The sequence below is a fragment of the Echinops telfairi genome, unplaced genomic scaffold, assembly GCF_000313985.2.
Source record: "Echinops telfairi isolate 266 unplaced genomic scaffold, ASM31398v2 ScPeMD7_7424;HRSCAF=8462, whole genome shotgun sequence".
Classification (NCBI taxonomy): domain Eukaryota; kingdom Metazoa; phylum Chordata; class Mammalia; order Afrosoricida; family Tenrecidae; genus Echinops; species Echinops telfairi.
The window spans coordinates 55,913,185-55,935,749 of NW_022111324.1; the positions used below are offsets into that span (position 1 = coordinate 55,913,185).

Genomic DNA, 22,565 nt, shown 5'->3' on the forward strand with positions numbered 1-22,565 from the left:
TGGTGGAGGTGATGGTAGGGGTGGTAATTAGGTGCCATAGAGTCAATTCTGACTCAAAGAGACTCCACATCGAACAGAATGAAAGACTACCAACTAACTAATAGCCATTGAGTTGAGTCCTACTCACAGCGACCTGACAGCATAGAGTAGAACTCCCCCACTCTCCTGTCCGTATCCAGCGTCACAGTCATTGCTATTTGAACCCATTGTCAACCTACTTTGTTTAGGACCTTCCTCTTTTCCATGGGTCCTCTATCAACTCTGATGCCCTTCTCCAGAGACTGGTCCCTGTGATAGTATGTCCAAAGTAAGGGAGGCAAGGTGTTGCCATTCTTGCTTCTAAGGAGCATTTCTGCTGTGGTTCTTCCAATACAACTCTGTCTGTTCTTCTGGCCATCTGGTATATCCGGTCGTCTTTATCAGCACTGTAAGCCAATTCTTCTCCACTCTTTCCTATTCGTTGTCCAGTTTTCACATACATATGAGGTTATTGAAAAGACCATGGCTTGGGTCAGGAGCACGTTCGTCATCCAAATGGCACGCTTGTTCTTTAACACTTTAAATATTCCTTTGTGGTATCTTTGCCTAATGCTGCATATAATTTCATTTCATCTCTGATCTGCTACTTCCATGAGCATTGATTTCAGATCCAGGTAAAATGAAATCCTTGTTCACTTCAAACTTTTATCCTTTTATCACGGTGGTGTCTTTTGATCCACTTGTGAAGACTTTCATTTTCTGTACATAAGCCCTGGGAGTGTAGTGGGCTACACATTGGAGGGTTAACTGCAAGGTTAGCAGTTGAAACCATTCTTCCGACTCTTATAAAGAGTTACAGCTTCAGAAATCCAGAGGGGCAGCTCTACCTGGCCCTCTAGAGTTGCTATGAGTTGGAATCATTGCGATGACAGTGAACTTGGGTTTAAGTGCACTGCTATAATCCATGCAGGAGGATGTAGTCTTTGATCTTCAACTTAGGCTTCAACTCCTCCTTGCTTCCAGCAAGCAAAAGTCGTCTGTATAGCACAAGTTGTTAATGAGCCTTCTTCCTATCCTGATACTGAGTTCTTCTTCATATGGTCGAGTTTCTCAGATCCTTTGCTCAGATACAGATTGGATAAATATGGCGAGAGGACACAACCCTCATGAACACTTTTCTTGATTTTAAACCACTTATTATCCTCTTGTTCTTTTCAAACAACTACCTGTTAGTCTAAGAGTTCTGGAATTTCCATCCTTTGAAATGTTGCCTATCGTCTGTTTTGCTCCATACAGTCAATAAAACACAAGTAAGCACCTTCCTGATATTCTCTGCTTACACCTTTCTGACGTCCGTCTGATATCCACAATGATATCTTTCATTTCACACTAAGACAAAGATTAAGGAGATGGGAAAATGAAGGTAGCAGCGTTCATTTTCTGCTACTTGTGCAAGGGAAGAAGAAGTATAGATGGAAACGCTGGAGGGGTACATGAAAAATTAATGAAGGCTGTCCCTATGAGGTCACTATGAGTCAGAATGGACTGGATGGCAGAGTTTGGTTTGGGTTTGAGTCATCGATAGAAAAGAGTCCTGTGTCAATGTGGGTTATGAGTTTGGCTGCTAACCATAAGGTCGGCAGTTCAAACCCACCAGTCATTCCAAGGGAGAAAGATGAGTCTTTCTGCATCTATAAAGATTTACAGAATCCGAAGTCCTAAGGGGCAGTTCTATTCTACCCTGTAGGAGCAGTAGGATCAAGAATTGATGGCTGTGGAGTTGGGTTCAGTCCCCCATAAAGGGGAGATGGGGAAAGGAGCAGATGGGAGTGGAATGGCATGGGGTGGATGCATTTTAATACAGTTCTGATATTTCCATCTATATGAATGTATTCTTTGGTAAATATATATATACATAATAATACAAAATAAAGAGGCACCATTGAAAAGCAAATTCAAAGAAGCAATTAAAATGCCTAACAACTGATTGGATTTGAAAGACCTTGAAGGGACAAAGCCGCTCAAGAGAATGGCTCGGGTGTCTGCCTCGGTAAAAACAAAGCAGGAGGCGACTCTTTGGAAGGTGGCCACCACATGCTCAGGTAGACCGCCGCGGTGATGGCGATGCAGAGAAGGATATTGAGTGGATATTGACGTGAAGGGGGTCCCGGACTTGGTGAACAACTGTTACCACTAGGGTGGGAGCAGAGAAGGAAAAGCGAAACAAGGAAAAACAGAGATTAAAGGAAACTACACAGAAGGGCCACCTAGGAAAAGCCCAGATGGTTTTTCTGTGAAGGCCTGGTCCCGGGGTGAGTCAGAGGGAGCAGGGTGCTTCCAGAGGAAGGGAAATGGTTTTCTAGGGTCTAATGGATTAGGGCTGAGACAAGTGTGTCCAATTTGGGGAAGAGATGGTGGAGACGTGTCACAGACATTGGATGAAAACTTTCAAGAGCAGGTCCTTCATTTCAGAGACATGGGGTGGAACCTTCCAACATAGGGTTCCCCCCTATGGGTCATGTAAAGGGGTCTGTCCCCATCTGCTGAGTGACTACACTGACTGGTGTCTTTTGGTCTCTACATACCAGACAGTGCAGACATACTTCTCCTCTGGGAAATATTTTTAGACAACCTATTCTATGAGCTGAGCTCTTAAAAGGGAAACTGAGGCAGACAGTTCTGGAAAGCCACTCTCCTATTCTGTTATCATCGCATCTGGACCTAGGGAAACCTACAAGTTGATCTTCTGGTTTTGTTTCTTATCCTTCTCTCTCTCTCTCTTTCTCTCTCTCTCTCCCTCCACAGCACACCCATCAGGCATCAAAGGGCCCATCACAAAAGCATGTGTCTGGATCAGACTGGATGCAGCTGGGAAAGGGGGGGCGGGGGGTTGCTGCTGAGCAGAGGAAAGGAAGGAGAAATGCCAGCCACGCTAGCGACTTTCACTCCCCTTTAAGGCTGCCTGGTTACGGTCCTGGGAAAGAAAACCCCTGCATTCCTCCCCTTTAATGCGGTTTATTGTTAAAGCACTGGAGCGGCTAATCCTCACAGACCTGTAGGAGCTGGAGTGGGAGCCTGACAGCACCATTCTTCCTGAGTCGCTGGGTAAGATGGACCTGCTTCTTTTCTTGCCTGGAGGGGTTTCCTAGCTTGGTGGGGAGCCTGCAGCATCTAGGGGAGGGGATTGGAAGGGACACTTTTGTGATGGATTGGCATTTCCGCACCACTTTCAGTCTTCCCTCACTCTTACAGCAGCAAGGTGAAGTTGCAAGTGCCTTACTGAAGCAGTCTGAGAGAGGGGCTAGGGAGGATGTCCCTGGGGCGCCATCCGGCCATCGCTCCAAAGCTGAGGGCAACCAGCTACCTGTCTGGGAAGGGACCCGGTGTGGGGTGTGGGCCGCAAAAGCTCCGTATGCTCCACCTGCAACTCATGCCTGCTGCGGCCCACGGACAACCCCCTGGCGGGGCTCTGAGCCTGGGAGGAGCGACCACCCCTGCGACCATCTGCAGGAGTCAGAAGCTCCAGCCCTTTGGACACCTTCTCTCATGTTCAACCTTCATCTCTTAACCTCTCTGACCCCATCTGCCTTGCGGAGCCATGCCCACTCTGCTTCACTCTTGGGGTCCTTGAGAGAGGGAGGGGGGCTTGGGGGCCCAAAGGAGATGTGTAAGCAGCCTGTGGCTCTGGCCACCCCAGGACCTTCTGGCAGGGTCGGCAGCCAGGCTCCAGGCTCCATGTCTCTGCCTGTCTCTGGATGCAGAACACGGGTGCGGTGATGCTGGCAGTCATAAGATCACTCTTCCGCCTTCCCAAGGGGCGCATCTCTCTCCCTCTGCCTTTAAACTTCTCTAGCTTTGCTGTCCAGCAAAGATGTTACAGGGGGCTCTGTCTTCACCACCACCCCTCTCCTGGCTGTGGCCCCTTTTCTCCACGTAACTTTGACGCACACACGTTAACCCTGAAGCTCCCAGAGACAGCTGCCAGGGCCAGCACTCTTCTGGCTGTGGTGCATGGCTGGCCAGCCTCTCATGCTGGAACCAGGCAGAGTGGGCATGAGGAAATCTCTGAGAAGGATCCACCTTTCCTGAACCAGAGACCAGAGACAGAATGGGCTCCCATTGTTCCTACTGCCCCAAGTTTCCCAGGAGCCAAAGATGAGACCCGGTGGGCAGCGTCCAGGTCTGAAGTCGACCTGGGCACAAAGCGCTTAGTAATGCCCGGTGTGGGACCACTTGGCACAGCTCTGTCTGCTCTCCCCATGAATCACAGCCTAGCCGCCCTACAGGGGTCGCTATGAGTCAGAACTGACTCGATGGCAGTGAGTTTTCATTCATCACTCTGGACAAGCCCATCTGCTTAGCCTGCCCTTGATGAACAAGCTAAGGCACGGAGGCCTTAAAGGGTATGTCTAGGCTTGCAGGGCTTGACAAATCTTGAACCCAAATCTGAGAAATTCAATGACCTTGTGATACTACAGGTAGTGATGTGTGTGTGTGTGTGTGTGTGTGTGTGTGTGTACACGCGCGCACAATCAGTACAATGGGGTGGTAATATTTTGGGAGAGAAGCCTGCGGTTGGATGGAGTGAGAAAATGAGAGGGCGAGAGAAGACCCACAGACCACGGGGCTGGTGGCCCCAGCCTTGATTCTAAGAAACCTTAGCGCTCTCTGGCTTCCGCCATTCCCAGACCACCCAAGCCAGCCGAGTGTTGCAGCGAGGCTCAGTCGGGTGTTGGGATTGCATAAAAACAAAGTACCATGGTAAGGAGTCCTGACAGGCACCTCTAGAAGAGGTGGGAGATTCAATGGTGCACGAACAGAGAGACTAGTGCTGGAAGGCGCTAGGGTTAGCTCAGTTCTGTCATTTGCTACCTGTTGGATTAGGGGGCCTCTTGCTTCACATTTCTACCCATGCGTTCCTCAGATACAAATAGGGCCCTTAAGATCTTCTTCAGGGTGGCAGCGAGGCATTAAACAGGATGACTGAACACAACTGTCCGGCCCAGACCAGGCGCTCGGTCCAAGGCAGCAAAAACTCGTAAGTGCCGAGAAAGATTTGGAGCTGGGAATACACAGACCCCCCACTGGAAGAGGAGAGGAACTCCCTTGCTGCCCCTTGCGCGCGCGTGTACACACACACACACACACACACACACACACAGCCAGAAATAAACTGTCACACGGAGCGCGCCCAGCCGCAGCCTGCCAGCGCCCAGCAGAGTGAATGAGCTGCAGTCTGAATGAGAGGGGGAGGGCCGCGTCTGCAAACAGGCTGCGTGCCTGGTGCTACTACCGCAGGCGCGAGCCTGCCGCCGCCGCCGCCGCGGGCAATGGCGAGCAAGCAGGCTGGGGAGAGAAGCACGGCCTGTGAGAGTGAGGGGGCCCCATGAGGAGTCCCGGGGCGCTCCACTGGGACAGTCAGTGACTGTCAAGTTGATATCCTTGGAGAGAAGGCTGGTAGCCCAGAGCCTCCTCTGGGGCTCAACCTGTCCTGCTCTGGGAGCCACCTTCTTGGAGCCTTTGGGGTCCCCCAGGGGCGGCCTTTGGTGGTCTTGAGCTCCACACCTGTATGAAGGAGGCATCTCTGGCATAGGCGCCAAGGCAGCACGTGACACCCAGTCAACATCACATCACCCTTAAGAGCATCCTAGGAAGGTGCCCTGGTGGTGAGGGGCCATGCTGGCAGAGACACCCAGGCTAAGTTGGTTAAGGAGCAGGCGACGTGCTTGGCTTGCATTTCAGGGCCACGTTATGTGGAAAATGCCTATCTTTAAAGATCCGCGTCACCAGGAGATGGGATGCTCACATGGAGAGAGACACGTGGTGCTGAGACCAGCAGCGCAAACAGCAGATTCCTGCATCCTGTTTAGGAGCCTGGGCGGTTCGGTGGTAGAATTCTTGCCTTCCATGCAGAAGACATAGGTTTGATCCCTACCCAGTGCAATGCATGCCCAATCCCCACCCATCTGTCAGCAGTGGTTTGACTAGTGCACCGGAGAAGTGGTCAACTGCTAACCAAAACCTTGGTCATTAGAACCCGCAGGGACAAGATGAGGCAGTCTCCTTCGACAAGGATTGAAACCCAAACCTCCAACACCCTGCTATCGGGTCGATTCCAACGCATAGCAACCCTGTCAGGCAGAAGAGAACTTCCCCTGTGGGCTTCTGAGACTGAAACACTTGACCTGAGGAGTGGCCGGTGGTTTTGAACTGCTGAACTTGCAGTTAGCAGCTCCGAGTATAACACCCTATGACACCAGGGCTCCCTCTCCTGCATAAGATTACAGACTTAGAAACCCTCTCAGGCTTGCTGTGAATTAGAATTGACTCAATGGCAATGGATTTTTTTTAAGTTTTATTATACTGAGCACGTGTCAGTGGAGCTGAAGAAAGACCGGAGAATCAGCTTTCAAAAAGCCATCAATAAACATGTTATGGATGACGACAGTGCCTGGGATGGCACAGGGCTGGGCTGTACTTGTGGCTGTCATGAATGAGAGGAAGCAGATGGCAGCTGATAACAACCTCTCATGTTCTCTCCTCAGTAAACAGCTCCTTTCTGTTTCCCCGGTGCACAGAGAGGACTGCATGCCCCTTCCGGGGAACGCACTGGGTAACGCCTTAAAACAATGAGTTACCGCGACTTGCTTCTGACTCGCGGTGACTCTGGGTTTGCCAGTAAAGAGCTGTGCCCCACAGGGTCTTCCGTGGATAATTGTTTTACAAGCAGATCACCAGGCCTTCCTTCCAGAGTGCTTCTGCATGAATTCAAACCTCCAACCTCTGGGTTAGTAGCCCAGCCTGTTAGCCAGGTGCCCCACCTGGGTTATCCAGATAGCACCGACCCACCCACTGCCAACAAGTCAATTCCAACACACGCTGTTGTTAAGTGCCATTGAGCTGGTTCCCACACCGAGACTCTATGCTCAACCGAACAAACGGGCAGCATCAGCTTTCTCCCATGGAGCAGATGGTGGATTTGAACCACGGACCTTGTGGTTAGCAGCCCAACACCTAACCCATTGTGCCAACCCCCCCCCCACCCAGGAATCCTTAGATAGCACCTTAAACGTAATAAACAAAACCTAAAAATGACACTCACTTCCATGGAGTCAGTTCTGACACATGGGGTAGCAAAATGCATTCCTACATGTTGTCTGATTGGCGCTCTCAAGGACTGCTGGGAAGCGAACCGTGTAAGGCTCTGTATTCCCATTCAGCAAATGAGGAAAGTGAAGCCCAGTGTGCCTAGGAGCTCATAGAGAATACAGTGTCCTAGAAGCACACCCAGCTTTCTAGATGGCTACTGTACTTTGACCTCTCAGTCACCAAATTAAGCCCTAGAGAATTCTCCCCTCACAATCCACCTTCGACAGACACATGCATCTGGCTTGTCCCTGCACAGGAGTGACTGGGCCGCACTTACATGAGAGCTTGAGCCTGCAATCCGCTTCAAGAGGCCAGAGAAACATCTTCCTTCCTTCGTGACTTTGTCGTCAGTACCTGCCGTGCAGTTGGTCTCTTAGATGCTAGGTTATTGGGTGAGCTGGGGAACGGTGGGTGATGTTTCACTGTGTTTTAGTCCAGCTGGCCATCGCTAGGAATTGCCAGGGCCCAGAGCTTGACCTTAGGCATGTTGAGGAGCCCTCTGAGCTGCACAGAGACACACCATGAGTGCTGACGGCACACGCAGACCCACACGCGGGACTGCTGGTGGCGGGCTGCAGGGAACAGGGGCAGACTGGAGCTTGAGCAAAGGGAGCACCTGGCCCCGACGGAGATGGCCTGGTCCACATTTCCTAAAACCTGCTACCAGGAACCGAGAGTCCTAGGTGTGAATAGGTAGCATGAAAAGAAAGGATGTCACCACCTACCAAGCTTGGGATGTGTCAAAGTAAACAACCTTCAACAGATGACTTGAATAGTCTCAGGAGCGTTGACTAAGCTGATGTGGATCTTGACTCTCTCGAGCAGGAGGCCAAAGGGAGAGCAATTCCACTTGGTTCATGTAGAGACTCCTGGCTCCAATATTTTTTTAAAAAACCCACAAGCGTTTAGGGAGTCAACCTTAATCTCCACCAATCTTCTCTGCTCACTAAAGAGACAGATAGTGTTCTCTTGGGACTGCACAGCTCCTCTGAGCCAAGATAAAATGGGGGCCACGCAGGTGGGCTCTTTCTAGTTTGCCTCTTCACCCAGAGAGTGGAGAGTCCAGTGTGGGCTCGAGTCTAGTAGTCTTGTGAGACCAGGGTGAGACGGCATGCCAGCTGTAGCCTTTTATTCCCTTTGTAACAAAGTGATTGAAACCGGTGCATGTTTCTGTGTGCCCTTGCCTAGAAGCAGAGAGCACATTTTTTATTAAAGATGATCCAGCTGATGCCCTCCTTCCTCAGGCCCACAGGCCTTCCTGAGTCTTGCTTCCAGTGAATAGAAAACCCCCGGAAACAGACTGTAGATAAATCTTTCGTAGTGGAGGCTGACTCCCCTGAGCTCAGTCCAAAAGCAGGCAGAGCCCTGATACCTGCCCGTCATGCCCCAGGGTGGGTCAGGGCCTCTCTGAAGTCCCAGGTGAGAGCGCCAGGCAGGCAGGTGGCTCTTTCCATCAATGTAGTTCAGACGGCCATTACCAGTGGTTTGCAAGCTGCCACAGGAGATTCAGTAGCAGATTCACATTTCCTTGTCCCCATCGCATCTGATTTGTCACAGAGCATAAACCTCATCCAATGTAAGGCCTCGACTGGTGGGTTTTAGCAGCCCTGTGTCCCAGGGTGAAAGTCCTCAGCTGCTAACCAAAAGGGTGGCTGTTCAAACTCACCAGCTGCTCTAAGAGAGAGAGCTCTGACAGTCACGTTCAGTAAAGATTTGCAGCCTCCGAGAGCTTATGGAGCAGTTCTACTCTGTCCTGTAGGGTCCTATGGGTTGAAATCAGCTCAACAACGATGGGGTTTTGTTTTCCCAATTGGCTACTGTGGGTGTGGTGAGCATATGTTGGAGTAAATGGGATTGGATTCCTTTGGATTAAAGCATATTGTCCCAAGACTCTGGAACATCTGATTAGAAGGGTAATGAATACTCTTAAGCTATTAACCCAGCTGGAGTATTAATAAAGATCTCTCTGGCTGTGACTCAGCATGGGAAATGTTGATAAAGTGAGGGTCCAGAGACGGGGCGGAGTGGGATCAGGAGGTGGCCTGGCACCTTTGGGGTAGCCTGGTGGCAATGGAGAGGCATGGCAGCCAGCACATGCCTCATTCTGTAGGGGAGCAGTGTGACTCCATGGCGGGAAGAGGAGCATGACAGTGGCAGCTCTGTGGAAGGAGCATGTGAAGGGCACCTGCTGCCAGGCTCTCTGCCCAAGCTTCTCTAACCAGCATCTCATCAGTCGGCCAGCTGGCTGCCTCCAGGAACCACACCGCCTGCTCCGGGCGCAGGCAAAGGAGGCACAGCCTGTCCTTTAGAGAAAACGCTCCTCTCTGTAGCCTCCTACTCAGCTGCACTCTTGCTCCCGGTGGCTAGGAAGACCACAGGCCCAAGGGAGACGTGAGAGAGACAGGGTCTTTGACCCTGGATAGCTATATTCTTGACTTCAGACCCGTTGGCAGGAACATTTTGGATCCACGTACGTACGTACGTACCAAAGAAGAAAGGGGCAGGCCCACAAGAGACAGTATCTTCGGGTGAGGGGCGGTGGGCCTGGGAAATGACTCCAGACAGAATGGTCAGGGGCCCAGGAGGGGTTTCTGCAAAATGTCTCAGAGAAGAACTGATCTCAGATCCTACCTCAGCCCCACGGTGTCTGCTCCAGAAGTGACGGTGGTGGCAAAGAAGCGCACTCTACCTGCTGTGGCCATCCCAGAACCCCCCTCCCTCCCCCTGTGGTAGGCACTGTGGGGAGGGAAGCCCTACCGCTCTGCTCTCCCAGGGCCCAGGGCTCCCCACAGTGGACGGCAACATAAAGAATGCATCCTCCTCCCTGTCAACCCCCCCCCCTCCACCGTGGTCCCACTCCTCCAAGTCCTCCCTGGTCAGGGCTCCCACTACTGAACTCTTCTCCTTGACTCGACTAATAAGCATGAGTGGAACCTTTCCGCTGTGCCAGGCCCTGAGCACGGTGGGAGAGAAACCAAATCCAGAGCACATGGCCCCCCGACTCTGAGCATTCACAGTCTGATGAGGGGAACTGACAAGCAAATGGCTTCAGTCAACCTCTGAAGCCTCTGGGCCATGACCCAGCCTAGCCATGCATCTGACAGTTCTCATTGCCCCAGGACAGTGTGTTTCCTTGTTTATTTGGTCTTTCCAACTTGATTGCAAGCATGGTCTACGCCAGTGGTTCTCAACCTTCCTAATGCCACGACCCTTTAATACAGTTCCTCATGTAGTGGTGACTCCCAACCATAAAAATTATTTTAATTGCTACTTCATCACTGTCATTTTTCTACTGTTATGAATAGGGCGACCCCTGTGAAAAGGTCACTCGACCCTCAAAGGGGTCATGACCCACAAGTTGAGAACCACTGGCAGGCCAAGCACATATCATAGAACTTTCTGTATTCAGTCCAGTGGGGGAAAGAAACCTGGTGGCACCATGGTTAAGTCCAGGACAGTTTACTGGAGGGTTGGCTGTTCAAAGCCAGCAGCCGCTCTGCAGGAGAGAAATGTGGCCGTCTGTTTCCCAAAGGTGGACAGCCTTCAAAACCCTATGGAGCAGTTCTACTCTGGTCTACAGGGTGGTTTTGAGTAAGAACTCACTCAACGCAAATATATAGCTACACGCACCGTATACATATACATGTACGTATACATTAGGCTAGTCCCTGGGCTTGGTAATCAGTTAAGTGCTCAAATTCTAGCCAAAAGTTTGCCGAGGTGCCTTGGAAGACAGGGTAACAGTCTGCTTCTAAGAGTCACAGACTCAAAAACCCACCAGGGCAGTTCTCTGCACACACAGGGCCACCGTGAGCTGGAATTAAGTTGACAGTAACTAACAGTCCAGTGAGCACACAGGACTCCCAACCAAGCCAAACTCACTGCCCCTGAGTCCAGGCAGACTCACAGCGACCCATGGGACAGGGTAGCACTGCCCCTGTGAGTTTCCCAGGCCAGGAGCAGAAAGCTTGTTCAATACACCTTTGTGAACGAAGGAGTGTTACCGCCTCGACTCAAAGGTGGCTCCATGAATAAGAAGCTTCCTGTGGCAAGATCCCCCTGCAGGGGATATTCTTGAAGATATCATTCCCCATCGAGACGGGTCACTTCCAGCCTGAACCAGCCATGAGAGCCCGCCGCCCATGGCAGCTCCTGAGCGGAACCTGTGAAATCAGCAGGACACTCCGGAGAGGCCCGTAAGGCTCTTCCTGAGCTTCGGAACCCATGGAACTGTTGCTGGGAATGGGGGGGGGGGGGGGGGGGGACACTTGGGAAATACATGACAGCAACATTGGAGCTTCAAGCTTTTCAGAAATTGTCTTCTTGTTCTCTGCCCCGGCCAAGATTGCAAAAGTCAAGAGAGGAGGGGGAAGGTTCCAACGGGAAGAAACAGGATGCTGCCGCAGAAAGTAGGGCAGCCCACTGTCAGCCCTGAGCCCCACAGGGAAGGGCGGCCTCAGGAGATTTCCCTGGGGCCGAGGAGGATGCAGAGAAAGTACCAGCAGGGGGTGAGGGACGGCCCTGGCTCTGGTCTTTGGTGTTTCCCACATTGCACTGCTGATGGAACAAAATTGTTAGCAATGACTGTTTGGGAGGAGGGGTGGGCGGGAAAGATGTTTTCTTATAGCCGAGCGCCGGCTAAGAATACTGTTTTTAAGCTTATTTAAGAGAAAGGAGGAAAGAAGGAACAGCGAGTACAGATCTGCTAATGAGGTGGCAAGGCCTCCTGGAGAGCAGGCAGTCCTCCCGTGGGGGCTCCAGGGCCCGGGGATGGGGAGTGACAAAGGCTCCTGTTGAGGGTCCCCAATCTGGAGCGCAGGCTCTGGATGGGCTTGTCTGGAAAAGCCCTGTCCAGCCTCGTCCTTCCATGGAGGGGGAGAGAGGCATTGCCACAGAAGGGCTCAGTCTGCTGATTTTGCTCCTTCGGCCCGCATCCCTACACCCCTCAGGACTGCCAGCTGCAGTGTGTCTATACAGGAAGAAGCATCAGCCCGAGCCCAGGGGCCAAGCACCGTGGCCAGTTGAAGCTGCTGAACGAGGGCTCAGAAGCTGCAGAATGGAATCTGGCTCAAGACGGCTCCCCGAATTCTAACAGTTCCTTCTCTGCTGTCACTTTGGGTCCATTTGTCTCTGCCTTGTAGGCTGTGTCCTCGAAACTGAGGGTCAGGCTGTCATTGCTGGCAAGTCCTCCTCTGGCCAGTGACTGGCCCTGCATTGCTGCAGTCCCTCGGAGCCGATCCTTATGCCACTCCCCTGCCAAAAGGAGCAAATCAACAAACGGCCTGAAGGCATAAACACAAGCTACCGGGGTTGAATCCAACACCCCGGCTGGGAATGCTTCACATGCTTGGAACGACGTTTCCTTATATCAGTGATGCAAATGGTTAGCATACTTGGCTGCTGAACAAAAGGTTGGAGGTTCAAGGTCACCCAGAAGTGCATCAGCAGAAAGGCCTGGTGATCTACTTCTAAAGAATCTGAAATTGAAAAACCTATGGAGGACGGGGGGCTCCATGCCAACTGGCTGGCGATTTCCTGTGTCGTGAATATACAACGCTGCCACGATGCACAAAGTCCCTGTAGCTTCTTGATTCCCTGCAAGAGCTTTCTCATTAACTCCCCACCCCACCCGCTAGCAACACCAACCAACCAGACTCACTGCCATCGAGTTGCTGGATGCTGACTTCCAGCTACCCTAGAGGGCAGGGAGAACTGCCCTGGTGAGTTTCTGAGACTGTAACTGCTGGAGGAGAAGGCCCCTCAGGGAGGCTGCCGCTTTCCAACTACTGACCTTGCGGGTCGCAGCCCACCTCGTAGCCACTGTGCTACCAGGGCTTCTTTGGAGCAGCAAAGGGGACCCGAAACTCTGAATTTGAACTTGTCCATGAATGACCTCTCAGTCCTTGAGATTTAAAGAGTCCTATTTAGACGACCCAGTCTCTTTCAGGCAAAGGGCACGGCCATAAGATGGCCTTTCCTCCTCCAGCTTTCCATCCAGGTGGCATTGTGCAGTGTAAGGTCCTCACTGGGCCTCGGTGTGGTGTGGGAGAAGGGGAGGGGGTCATAGACTTATCAAGGACCTCAGCTCTGACAGTCCTCTAGGATCTGACCAATAGCGGACTCCGACCACTGAGTCAGACTGGTCCTGTCTGGCCCTGGGGGTCAGGCTGACACTCTTCATTAAAGGCCCTGGTCTCAGGCATTAGCTGAAGCTCCTTCCCATCCTCAGATTTTGGTGAGCTAACTGCCTCTTCCAGCCCCACCCCAGCACCTCCACAAGCCCTTCCTGGGGCTGAACTGAGCAGTTAACAACCGAGTTTCAGTCTCTGGGTGGGGAGGGAGGAGCCCTGTCTCAGCATTTGCCGGGTTTCATGGTGTGAATACTCCCACCTTGACCAATTCCAGGCTAACAGCACGATCCACTAAACCAAAAGCGATGTGCCCAGTGGGCTCCCGTGAGCTAAGCCAAGCTGACGCCAGCACTCGGTTGATCCCGGGGCACTCATGGTGCCCCTGCTTGCCACACAAGCATTGCCTCAGAGTCCTCTGCTCACTGCCCCTGACCCCAGATTGGCTAATGCCCTTTCAGACGTGGTGACAATCAATTCCTCATAGGCTTACAGCCTGCCACTTAGCAGGGTCCTGGGAAGCCCTTACATCCATCACCAGTCTCTGCCCTTCCTGGCTGCCTCTCAGGCCCCAGGGGGTTGCAAGAAAGCATGTGCGCTTCTTATACCAGCACCATGTACTTCTCTGTCTGTTTCCTAGAATTCACTTGGGCTGAACCATCAGTCTCCCCACCTTCTCTTCCTCTGTGGGGAGGACTGCAGGGGCTCTCAGCATCCCAGTTGAGTTCTTAATCCTCAGCAGAAGAGGAGTCCTTACACTCCGCAACCAATCTCAGGACATGTGTCCTTCAGACGTGTCATCAGTACATGCCCAGTACATGGCATCAGTACATGCCCAGTACATGGCATCAGTATATGCCCAATACATGCCCAGTACTTGCTGTTAGCTGCCAAGTCCATTCCAACCCATAACCACCCACATGTGCAGAGCAGAACTGCTCCATAGGATTTGCAAGACTGACCTTTTGGAAGCAATTCATCAAGCCTGAGGTTCCTCTGGGTGGGTTCGAGCCTGTAACCTTTAGGTTAGTAGTCAAGAGCTTAGCCTTTTGTGCCACCAAGGGACCCTACACCTTTCACAGTCAGAAAAAAAAAACAATTCACCGCCATAAAATGATTCTGACTCGCAGAGACTCTGCAGGGCAGAGTAGAACTGCTCCTGTGGGTTTCTGACACGGTCCATCTTTATGAGAATAGGCCTCCTCTTGCTCCCTCAGAGTGGCTGGTGGTTTCAAACTGCAGACCTTGTGATTAGCAGTCAAACACATACACTCCCTACACCGCCGGGTCTCATAACAGGTGCTAAATAATGGTGTCCTGATGCTTGACTCCACCTGTATACAACAACATTCTGATATAAGTTAGCACACCTTTCCATTCCGTTTGTAGTAAATAACGAATGTGAAGTATGGTGGGTGTCACAGAGGCAGTCCGATGATGCTCAGTCTTCTATTTCTTTATTTAGTCCCTTACAGGGAGGAGGGAGGAGCCCTGGAGTTCTAGTGGCTACCCATTGGGCTGCAATCCCCAAGGTCAGCCATTTGAAACCGTGAGCTGCTCTGAGGGAGAAAGACGAGGCTTTCTACTCCCGTAAAGATTGGCAGCCTCAGAAACGCACAGGGCCGGTTCTACCCTGTCCTCCGGGGTCGCTGTAAGTTGGCGTCAATTCGACAGCAGTGGGTTTGGTTTTTTGTTGGTGGTGTTTCTGCGTTTTAGGCCGGAGTGGGGTTAGGAGTCAGAATGAGCTAGGAAGCAGCAGAGCTGTGGACAGGAAGCCAGCCTGGCGCCTTGAGAGGAATGGGCATCTTGCTGATTATCTGGGTAACGCAGGAAATAACTGGACTCCGCTCAGATCTCTCCCCACCCGCAAGTCTGAGTCTCTCCATGTTATACTAAGAAATGCACATGTTAGGAACTAGCATTTCCACTGCTGACTCTAACCTCCCTGAAAGCAGGGGCTGGGTCTTACCGTCGGATCTTGTGTTCATCGCTAGCACAAGGATATGTCGGGGGCATGCAAGAACCTGGTTGTGATCACAAAATACCTCTTGCTCCCTGATCTCGGTTTATGTGAGAACTGAACTGCTCAGAGCTTTGTTTCCATCTTTTGTCTCCACCCCTCCTTCCCTCCCTCAAACACAGCATCCCCAGAAGCTTCCACTCTGGAGGAAATGGGTCGAAAGGAAGAAGAGGACTGCAGTTCCTGGAAGAAGCAGACCACCAACATCCGGAAAACCTTCATTTTCATGGAAGTGCTGGGATCGTAAGTCGTGCAGCGGGCAGAACGGAACAGGGCTGGGCCAGCTGCTTCGCGAGCTAGAAAAGAGAGAGTTGTTCTGGCCACGCAGCAACTGGTGAACTGGGACTGAGGCTCACTGGGATATCGTGTCGGCAGCTCTAGTGGTTATGCGTTGGGCTGCGATCCTCATGGTGGACAGTTTGAAATCACCAGCAGCTCCATGGGAGAAAGCCTGCTTTTTCTATTCCCTTCAATAATTACAGTCTTGGAAACCCACAGTGGGTTCCCAAGTGAGCCTGCACTGTCTCGATGGCAGTGAGTTTGCTAAAGAACCGAGGGTGTCCCTGGGTGGTGCAAGAGGGTACAAGCTCAGCTGTTCACTGGGAGGTTAGTAGTTCGAGTCTACCCTGGAGACACTTTGGAAGAAAGACCAGGTGGTCTGCTTCCAAAAAAGGAGCTCCCCCAAACACTATGGAGTATAGTCTCACCCAGACACCTAGGAGGTCTCTGTGAGTCAGATCTGACTCACAGAAAGTGGTAAAAAACGAAAACAAAACAAAGAAATTAGAGAAAGTGTTATGGGCTCAGGGTGCGTGGGCGATGACACCTTGAGTAACATGAAGATGAGCTAATGCACGGGGACCCCAGGGAGACCAGCCCTGGTCTCCCAGTGTCTACCCTACCCTGAGCTACGTGTCCATTGGGTGTTCTCGCCCTGGTCTTGGGAGGCAGAAGTTCTGCACCAGGTACAGGCCTCCCTGGCCCCCAAACTTTCCTGCATCTCCTCGCCCCCTGGCCTCATGTCCCCTGTCAGGGGGACTGTCAGGGGGACTGTCAACTCTGTAGTCAGCGATAGATGGAAAGAGAAGAGCTTCTGAAGTCCAGAGAGCCAGTGGGTTACCCAACACCCGAATCCGCTCCCCAGAAACACCCTCTTCCTCCTATTGAAGAGCGTCGGCTATGTTGGAAAAATAAAGTCACCTTGCAGCCCAAACTTCTACCAGCCTTCGGGGTGTCTGTGTCTGCCCTTTGACAATGATTACACAGCTTGTGCACCGGAGAGAGCCTCTCTGACGCAGGCGGACAGCCACTGCAGGCCACCAGCCCTGCCTCCTCGGAACTCCAGCTGGCCAGCTAATTAGTGGGCTCTAATTGGGCCTGGGCAGTGAGAAGCAGTAAGTGGGCTCTTCGTTCAGGCAAGCTTGCTTGTTAGCCAGATTCTGGCTAAGTTTAGCTCCACGCTGCCCTGACTGTGAGGCACCCACACTGATGGTTGCCCATACTTTCTCTTCAGACTGAGAGGACCCAGGAGTGGTCCGAAGAGGTCTGGGACCTCCAGACCCTCACTCCACCAGCACGCTGGGTCAGCACACGGAGACAAGCGCAGCATCACTGTGCGTGGACCATCAGCATCCGGGCCGTGCTACAGCGGGAGTAGCTAGACGGGTTTTGTTGGAGGTGTTGGGGGCAGGATATATGGGCAAGGCTCCTGAGTGAATGGGAGATGATTTGGTGAGCATCCCAAAAGCCAAGAGAAGAAAGAGAAGGGAAGGTCAGGCCGCCGAGAGCTTACTTCCCATCTGCTCTGCCTTGTGTTACAAGGACTAAGACTAGAATAATTAAAATACAGACGTGCCTGCTCTGGGGACCTCACAAAAGTCTACCTCCATGGCTTCTAACCCTGGAGGGTTATCAGAGCCACCTAAAGGGCTCCCCCGGACATTTGTTTCTTTATCTGTCTTTCACGTTGGTCAAGTATGTTCTTGTTACTTGCCATTGAGTCTATTTAACCCATAGCTGCCCCATGGGACACTGCTGAAGTGCGCAATGGGGTTTTCGTGGCTGTAATTATTCTGAAAACAGTTCACCAGGTCGCTCTCCCACGGAGCCACTTGGGGGTGGTTCATACCACTCACCTCTCTGTTCACCGCCAAAGTCAATCCTATCCAACTCTAGCCCCTGGTAGCCACTAACCATGACTCTGAGTATTCTAGATGTTTCCTAAGGAGTCTTCCTGAGTTCACCGGTTACATATCCTCGGCTGCCAACGGAGGGCCTAGGGATTCAAACCAACCAGCCAACTGGGAGAAAGATGCGGCTTCCATCCCAATGTAAAAGTGGGGGAATGAAACCCACTGCCATCCGGCGATCCTGACTGCTGGTGGTCCCCTTGAACGATTCCCAGAGATGTCACATCTGTCCAGGAGCAGGTCGCCTTTTCTTTCTCCTGACAATATCCGCTGACCCACTGGCACTTCCTGCCTCGAGGTCAGCAGTCCTATGCCTCCCAACAGCGCGACCAGGATCGCAGTCGGGAAAACCTGTCCTCCTATTCTGTCCTACCGAGTTACTAGGAGTCAGGATTAGCTTGATGGAAATGGGTGATGCTTTTGAGATGATAAGTGGGATCATACAATTAAAAAAAATTATCTCGCTTATTTCACATTTATATCCATCCAGAGGCACTTTGAAAGAAAGGCCTGGCACTCTAGCTTCTGAAAAACCGGCATGCATTATGACTCTCTTCCTTTTTTATGGCTCCATAATCTTCTGCTGCATGTCTACACCACCATATGTTGTTGACCTAATCTCCTATTGATAGACAAATGCAATGTTTCTACCTTTGGTGATTTTGAGCACTGCTGCTAGCTACACTGGCATACAAGTATCTGTTTGAGGTCCTGTTTTCCAGTTATTTGGGGTCTACACCCAGGAGTGGACTTGCTAGCTCATGTGATAATGCTATGCCCAATTTCTTGAGAAGCCACCAAACTTTTCCATGGTGGCTGTTTCTGCCCATTTTTAACTATGAGAATGTTTAAGAGCGAGATAATTACATCATGAATATAAATCTACCCACTACTTAAATTCAACAATTACTTCTGACTACATGTAATAAAACAAGGATTACTGCTTCACCTTCCTTTCCCATGCACTTTCTGCTCTGCACATGTGTTCAGCATCACAGAATCTTCTGCCTGCATCGCCGAAGAAGGCATTTTCTTATATACCCACATATCATTGTCAACCTCAAGAAGATTAAAAGAACCCCCTAATATCATTTCAGTGTGCTCTTCAAAAAAGAGAGAGAGAAAGAGAGAGACACGTTCCTGTTCTGAACCACTGGACTGGAGTTTTGGGAGGGTGGACCCAGTGGCCAGGCATCTAGGGGACCCAGGATGGCATGGTGGTGAAGAAAGCACTCAGCTGCTATCCAAAAGGTTATCAGTTCAAACCCATTAGCCGCTCTTTGGGAGAAAGATGAAGCTTTCCACTTCTGTAAAGATCTAGAGCCTTGGAACCTTATGTGCAGTTCTACACTGTCCTAGAGTCAGAAGGGACTCTGAAGCCACGGGTTTGGGTTTTGTGTGGTGACTTTCTTCACCAAGAAGCAATATTTTATATGTGTCCCTGGTGATTTTCATGCAGCCAATCCAGATTGAGGTGTTTCACGATGCTCCAGCCTGATCCATGTGTGTCTGACTCTGACACTGGATTCTGAGGTTGACCATCGCTGATCACAGGGCCAAATACAGAACTTTGGTCACTTGTACACGCCTTCATCATATAGTGCTTACCTGTTCTTCACTAGATGACTGGTCCCTCCGGAGTAGAAACACTCACTCTCTTTCTATCTCCACTGTCTTCGACGCCAGTGGAGTCCAATTCATGAATGCATGAATAGAGCAAGCTCGAAAGACGGATTAATCCGCTCTAACTGCAGCTGGGGGAAACAGGAAACGCAGTCACAGGATACACCAAGAATTTTCTAATGAAGATTTTTCTAAGAATTTTCTAATGAAGATCCTAAAAAAGCTTGACTGCTAGTGAGCCATCATTCTAGACGATCCAGATGGCCGGGAAGAGAGCGGCTCAGCTGTTTTCTCACTTTAGCTCTGCCTCCACTTACTTTGAAACAAAAACAGCGCGCACTGAGTGGATTTGAACTTCTGAGGGAACCATGTGTGGCCGAGTATAATTGCACTCCCCAGAAATTTTAATGTTTGAGGTTTCTCTCAGTACACTTGCAGACCCTTTGTCCAAGGCTCCTCTGAGTGGACTTGACCCTCCAACCCAACATGTGCCCCACACATGGACTAGTCAAGCAATAACAAGAGAATAGCTGAACAGGTGCCGCAGCGGCAGTGGAAACTAGTTACCAGTCGCACCTCCCTTCCTCCACCCCTGTTCTCTGGTCACCCTGGAGTAACGCTGGTCTCTTGGTGTCTTCTCCTCAGAGGAGCTTTTTCAGAAGTGTTCCTGGTGAAGCAAAGGATGACGGGGAAGCTCTTTGCCCTAAAGTGCATCAAGAAGTCGCCCGCCTTCCGGGACAGCAGCCTGGAGAACGAGATCGCTGTGCTGAAAAAGTGAGTGGGGTTGCCGGGGGCAGGGACACATTTGGGGTCACAGCATTGCCCTCCCCAATGACCCTAGAAGAACGTGAGTGAGCACGGGGTGGCCGCTCCCTCCAACTGGGTTGATGGCCAGTTCGGTCACCCAGCTAAGGTTCGTCAGCCAGCTATCTTGGCTGTCTTTTTTGTAAGCAAGGCGACTCGTGAAACGATTGGGAGCAGCGTCGCTTTACACCTGTAGGCCACAGAGACGCTAGCTCACAGCAGCGAAAATGCAAAGAGGGCCAATTCCAATAAGAATCGCAAATTAAAGAAGCCACATACGATTTGGAAATTAAGCTCAATGGATGCCAAAGTCGACATGGATTCAGCAAGAGCTATGGTGGGCTTGCTTGTCATTGCATTGCATTCCGGTCCCAAGCATAGTAGATGCTCACGAAATATAAGTTCAGTGAATGATTGAATCAATAAGTTCATGACAGCATTGTCAGCTTCTAAAGCAGGGGTTCTCAACCAGTGGGTCTTGAGCGCTTTGGGGGTCAAATGACCCTTTCACAGGGGTCGCCTAAGACCATTGGAAAACACATCTTGCTGATGGTCTTAGGAACCGAGACACCGCTCCTCTATCCGTCTCCAGGTGGGTCCGCCCACATGCAGATCCTCCGCCGTACAAGTACCCGGTGTGAAGACTGATACCCATGCTACACCATGCTTCAAGACAAAATTTCATTTATTTGTAATTAGAAATAAATATTTCAAAATGTATTATTACATCTTGTTTTGTGATGAATCACTATGCTTTAGCTGGTCAATTTGTAACAATAAAAATACACCCTGCATATCAGATATTTACATTATGATTCACAACAGTAGCAAAATGACAGTGATGAAGTGGCAACGAAAATAATGTTATGGTTGGGGGTCCCCACCACCTGAGGAGCTGTGTGAAAGGGTGGCAGCCTGACGAAGGTGAGAACCATGCTGTAGAGGGAGTTGGAGCCATCAGGTAACTCTTGTGATATGTCTGTATTTTCAGAAATGTTTTGGAGATGACTATTGATTGTATGTTCATACTCTCCAAGTACTATACATGCATATTATGTGCATTCTCTCTCTTAATCCCGAGACAGCCTTATGGGAAAAGTGTACATTACAGACAAGGCAACGGGGCCTTAGGAGATTTAAATTAGCCAGCCAAAGTTACTCAGGTAGTAAGTACCTGGGCCAGATCTGAACCGAAGCCTACCTGACTCAGTCTAAATTTTTCATCCCCATCCTTGCAGGCAGGAGTAAAAATGCCCAGGGGCATTCCTCTGAACAATTACGAGCAGCATTATTGTCAGGAAAACCTAGCCTCTCGGTAACAGGAGCGTTTGCTGCCTTGGGCTCTGAGCAACAGTAGACCCCAGTAATCCAGGGCAGGGGTTCCTGACTGCGGCACTGTTGACAATCGGGCCCAGATCATTCTTGTTGTGGGTGTATAGTTGGATGTGTAGCAGAATCCCTGGCTTCTCCACACTAATGGTAATAGCATACCCTCAGTCGTGACAAGAAAATAATGTCTGTAGGCAAATGTTCTTAGGCGGTGCTCGTGGGGGAGATTGCCCACAGACTCCAAAAATATAAGCAAGTGCCCGGCTCCTCAGACTCCCAGAACAACAATCTTGTAACACTTCTGCCGAGCTGAGCCACCAAGAGGCTTGTTGCTGTTAGTTGCCATCACGTCCCCTCTAACGCATGGTGGCTTTGGGTGTGACGTCAGGAAAGGCCGTCCTGTGTCAGCTTCACATGGGAGTCTTGTTGATTGTATGGAGCCCTGTGTCGGTCTGTCTCAGAGAGAGTTTGCCTCGCTCTCTCTGACCCCCTACTTTACCAGAGATGGTGACTCGAGCCCAGGTGGTGTCGTGGATTCCGCATTGCCTTGCCAAGCACAAGGTCAGCAGTTTGAAACCACCAGCCTCTTGGTGGGAGAAAGAGAAAGAAGGCTTTCCACCCCCATAAAGAGTTATAGCCCCCCCCCGCCCCCCCAAAAAAAGAGTTATAGCCTTGGAAACCCAAAGGGGCTGTTCTAACCTTTCCTGTAGGGTGGGTCACTATGAGTCAGAATTGACTCAATAATGGTATTTGGTGTGTTTGTTTGTTTGTTGTTTTTGTTGACTGATCTCTCCTGATGTCATGTCAAAGTAAACAAACTGAAGCCTCGCCAAACTTGCTTCTCAGGGACCCTGGGATGTATTTCTTCCGAGACTGGTTTGTGCATTCTTTTGACAGATTATGGGAGCTAACCCAGATTCTTCCCGTTGTGGTACACTCTCTCCATTCAATGTTTTGAAGGAGGTCTCAAAATCCAATTGTGTCGAACAATCCAGGAAACGTCGGATGCACCCTTTGCCTTTCTCAGTTCATTTTACTTCCTCGCCTGGTGAAACCAAGCCCAACCCACTACCAACCCTGTAGGACGGTAGAATCACCTCTGTGGGTTTCTGAGGCTGTAACTCTCCATGGCAGTGGAAAGCCCCACCCTTCTCCCGCCCCTGCAGTAACATTAAAAATGTTTGCCCCCTGAAGGAAGAGTAATCAACATCTATCGGGCAAGCATAAATTCACCATCACAATGGAAATCTTTCTCTCTTTTTTTTTTTAACATTTTATTAGGGGCTCATACAACTGTTATCCCAATCCAAACACACATCAATTGTGTAAAGCGCATTTGTACAT

The 22,565-nt window shown here is 50.8% G+C and overlaps 1 protein-coding gene across 1 annotated transcript in view; it reads left to right on the plus strand.

Annotated features, from left to right (window-relative positions):
• Nucleotides 1–3,016: 3,016 nt before the first annotated feature.
• The window catches only part of CAMK1G (calcium/calmodulin dependent protein kinase IG), a 33,535-nt gene continuing 13,986 nt past the window's right edge, over nucleotides 3,017–22,565 (plus strand). The window contains exons 1-3 of the mRNA XM_004699852.2: nucleotides 3,017–3,084; nucleotides 15,399–15,519; nucleotides 19,734–19,862. Coding sequence (XP_004699909.2) covers nucleotides 15,428–15,519; nucleotides 19,734–19,862 — 221 coding nt within the window. The 5' untranslated portion in view covers nucleotides 3,017–3,084; nucleotides 15,399–15,427. The remainder of the gene's footprint in view (nucleotides 3,085–15,398; nucleotides 15,520–19,733; nucleotides 19,863–22,565) is intronic.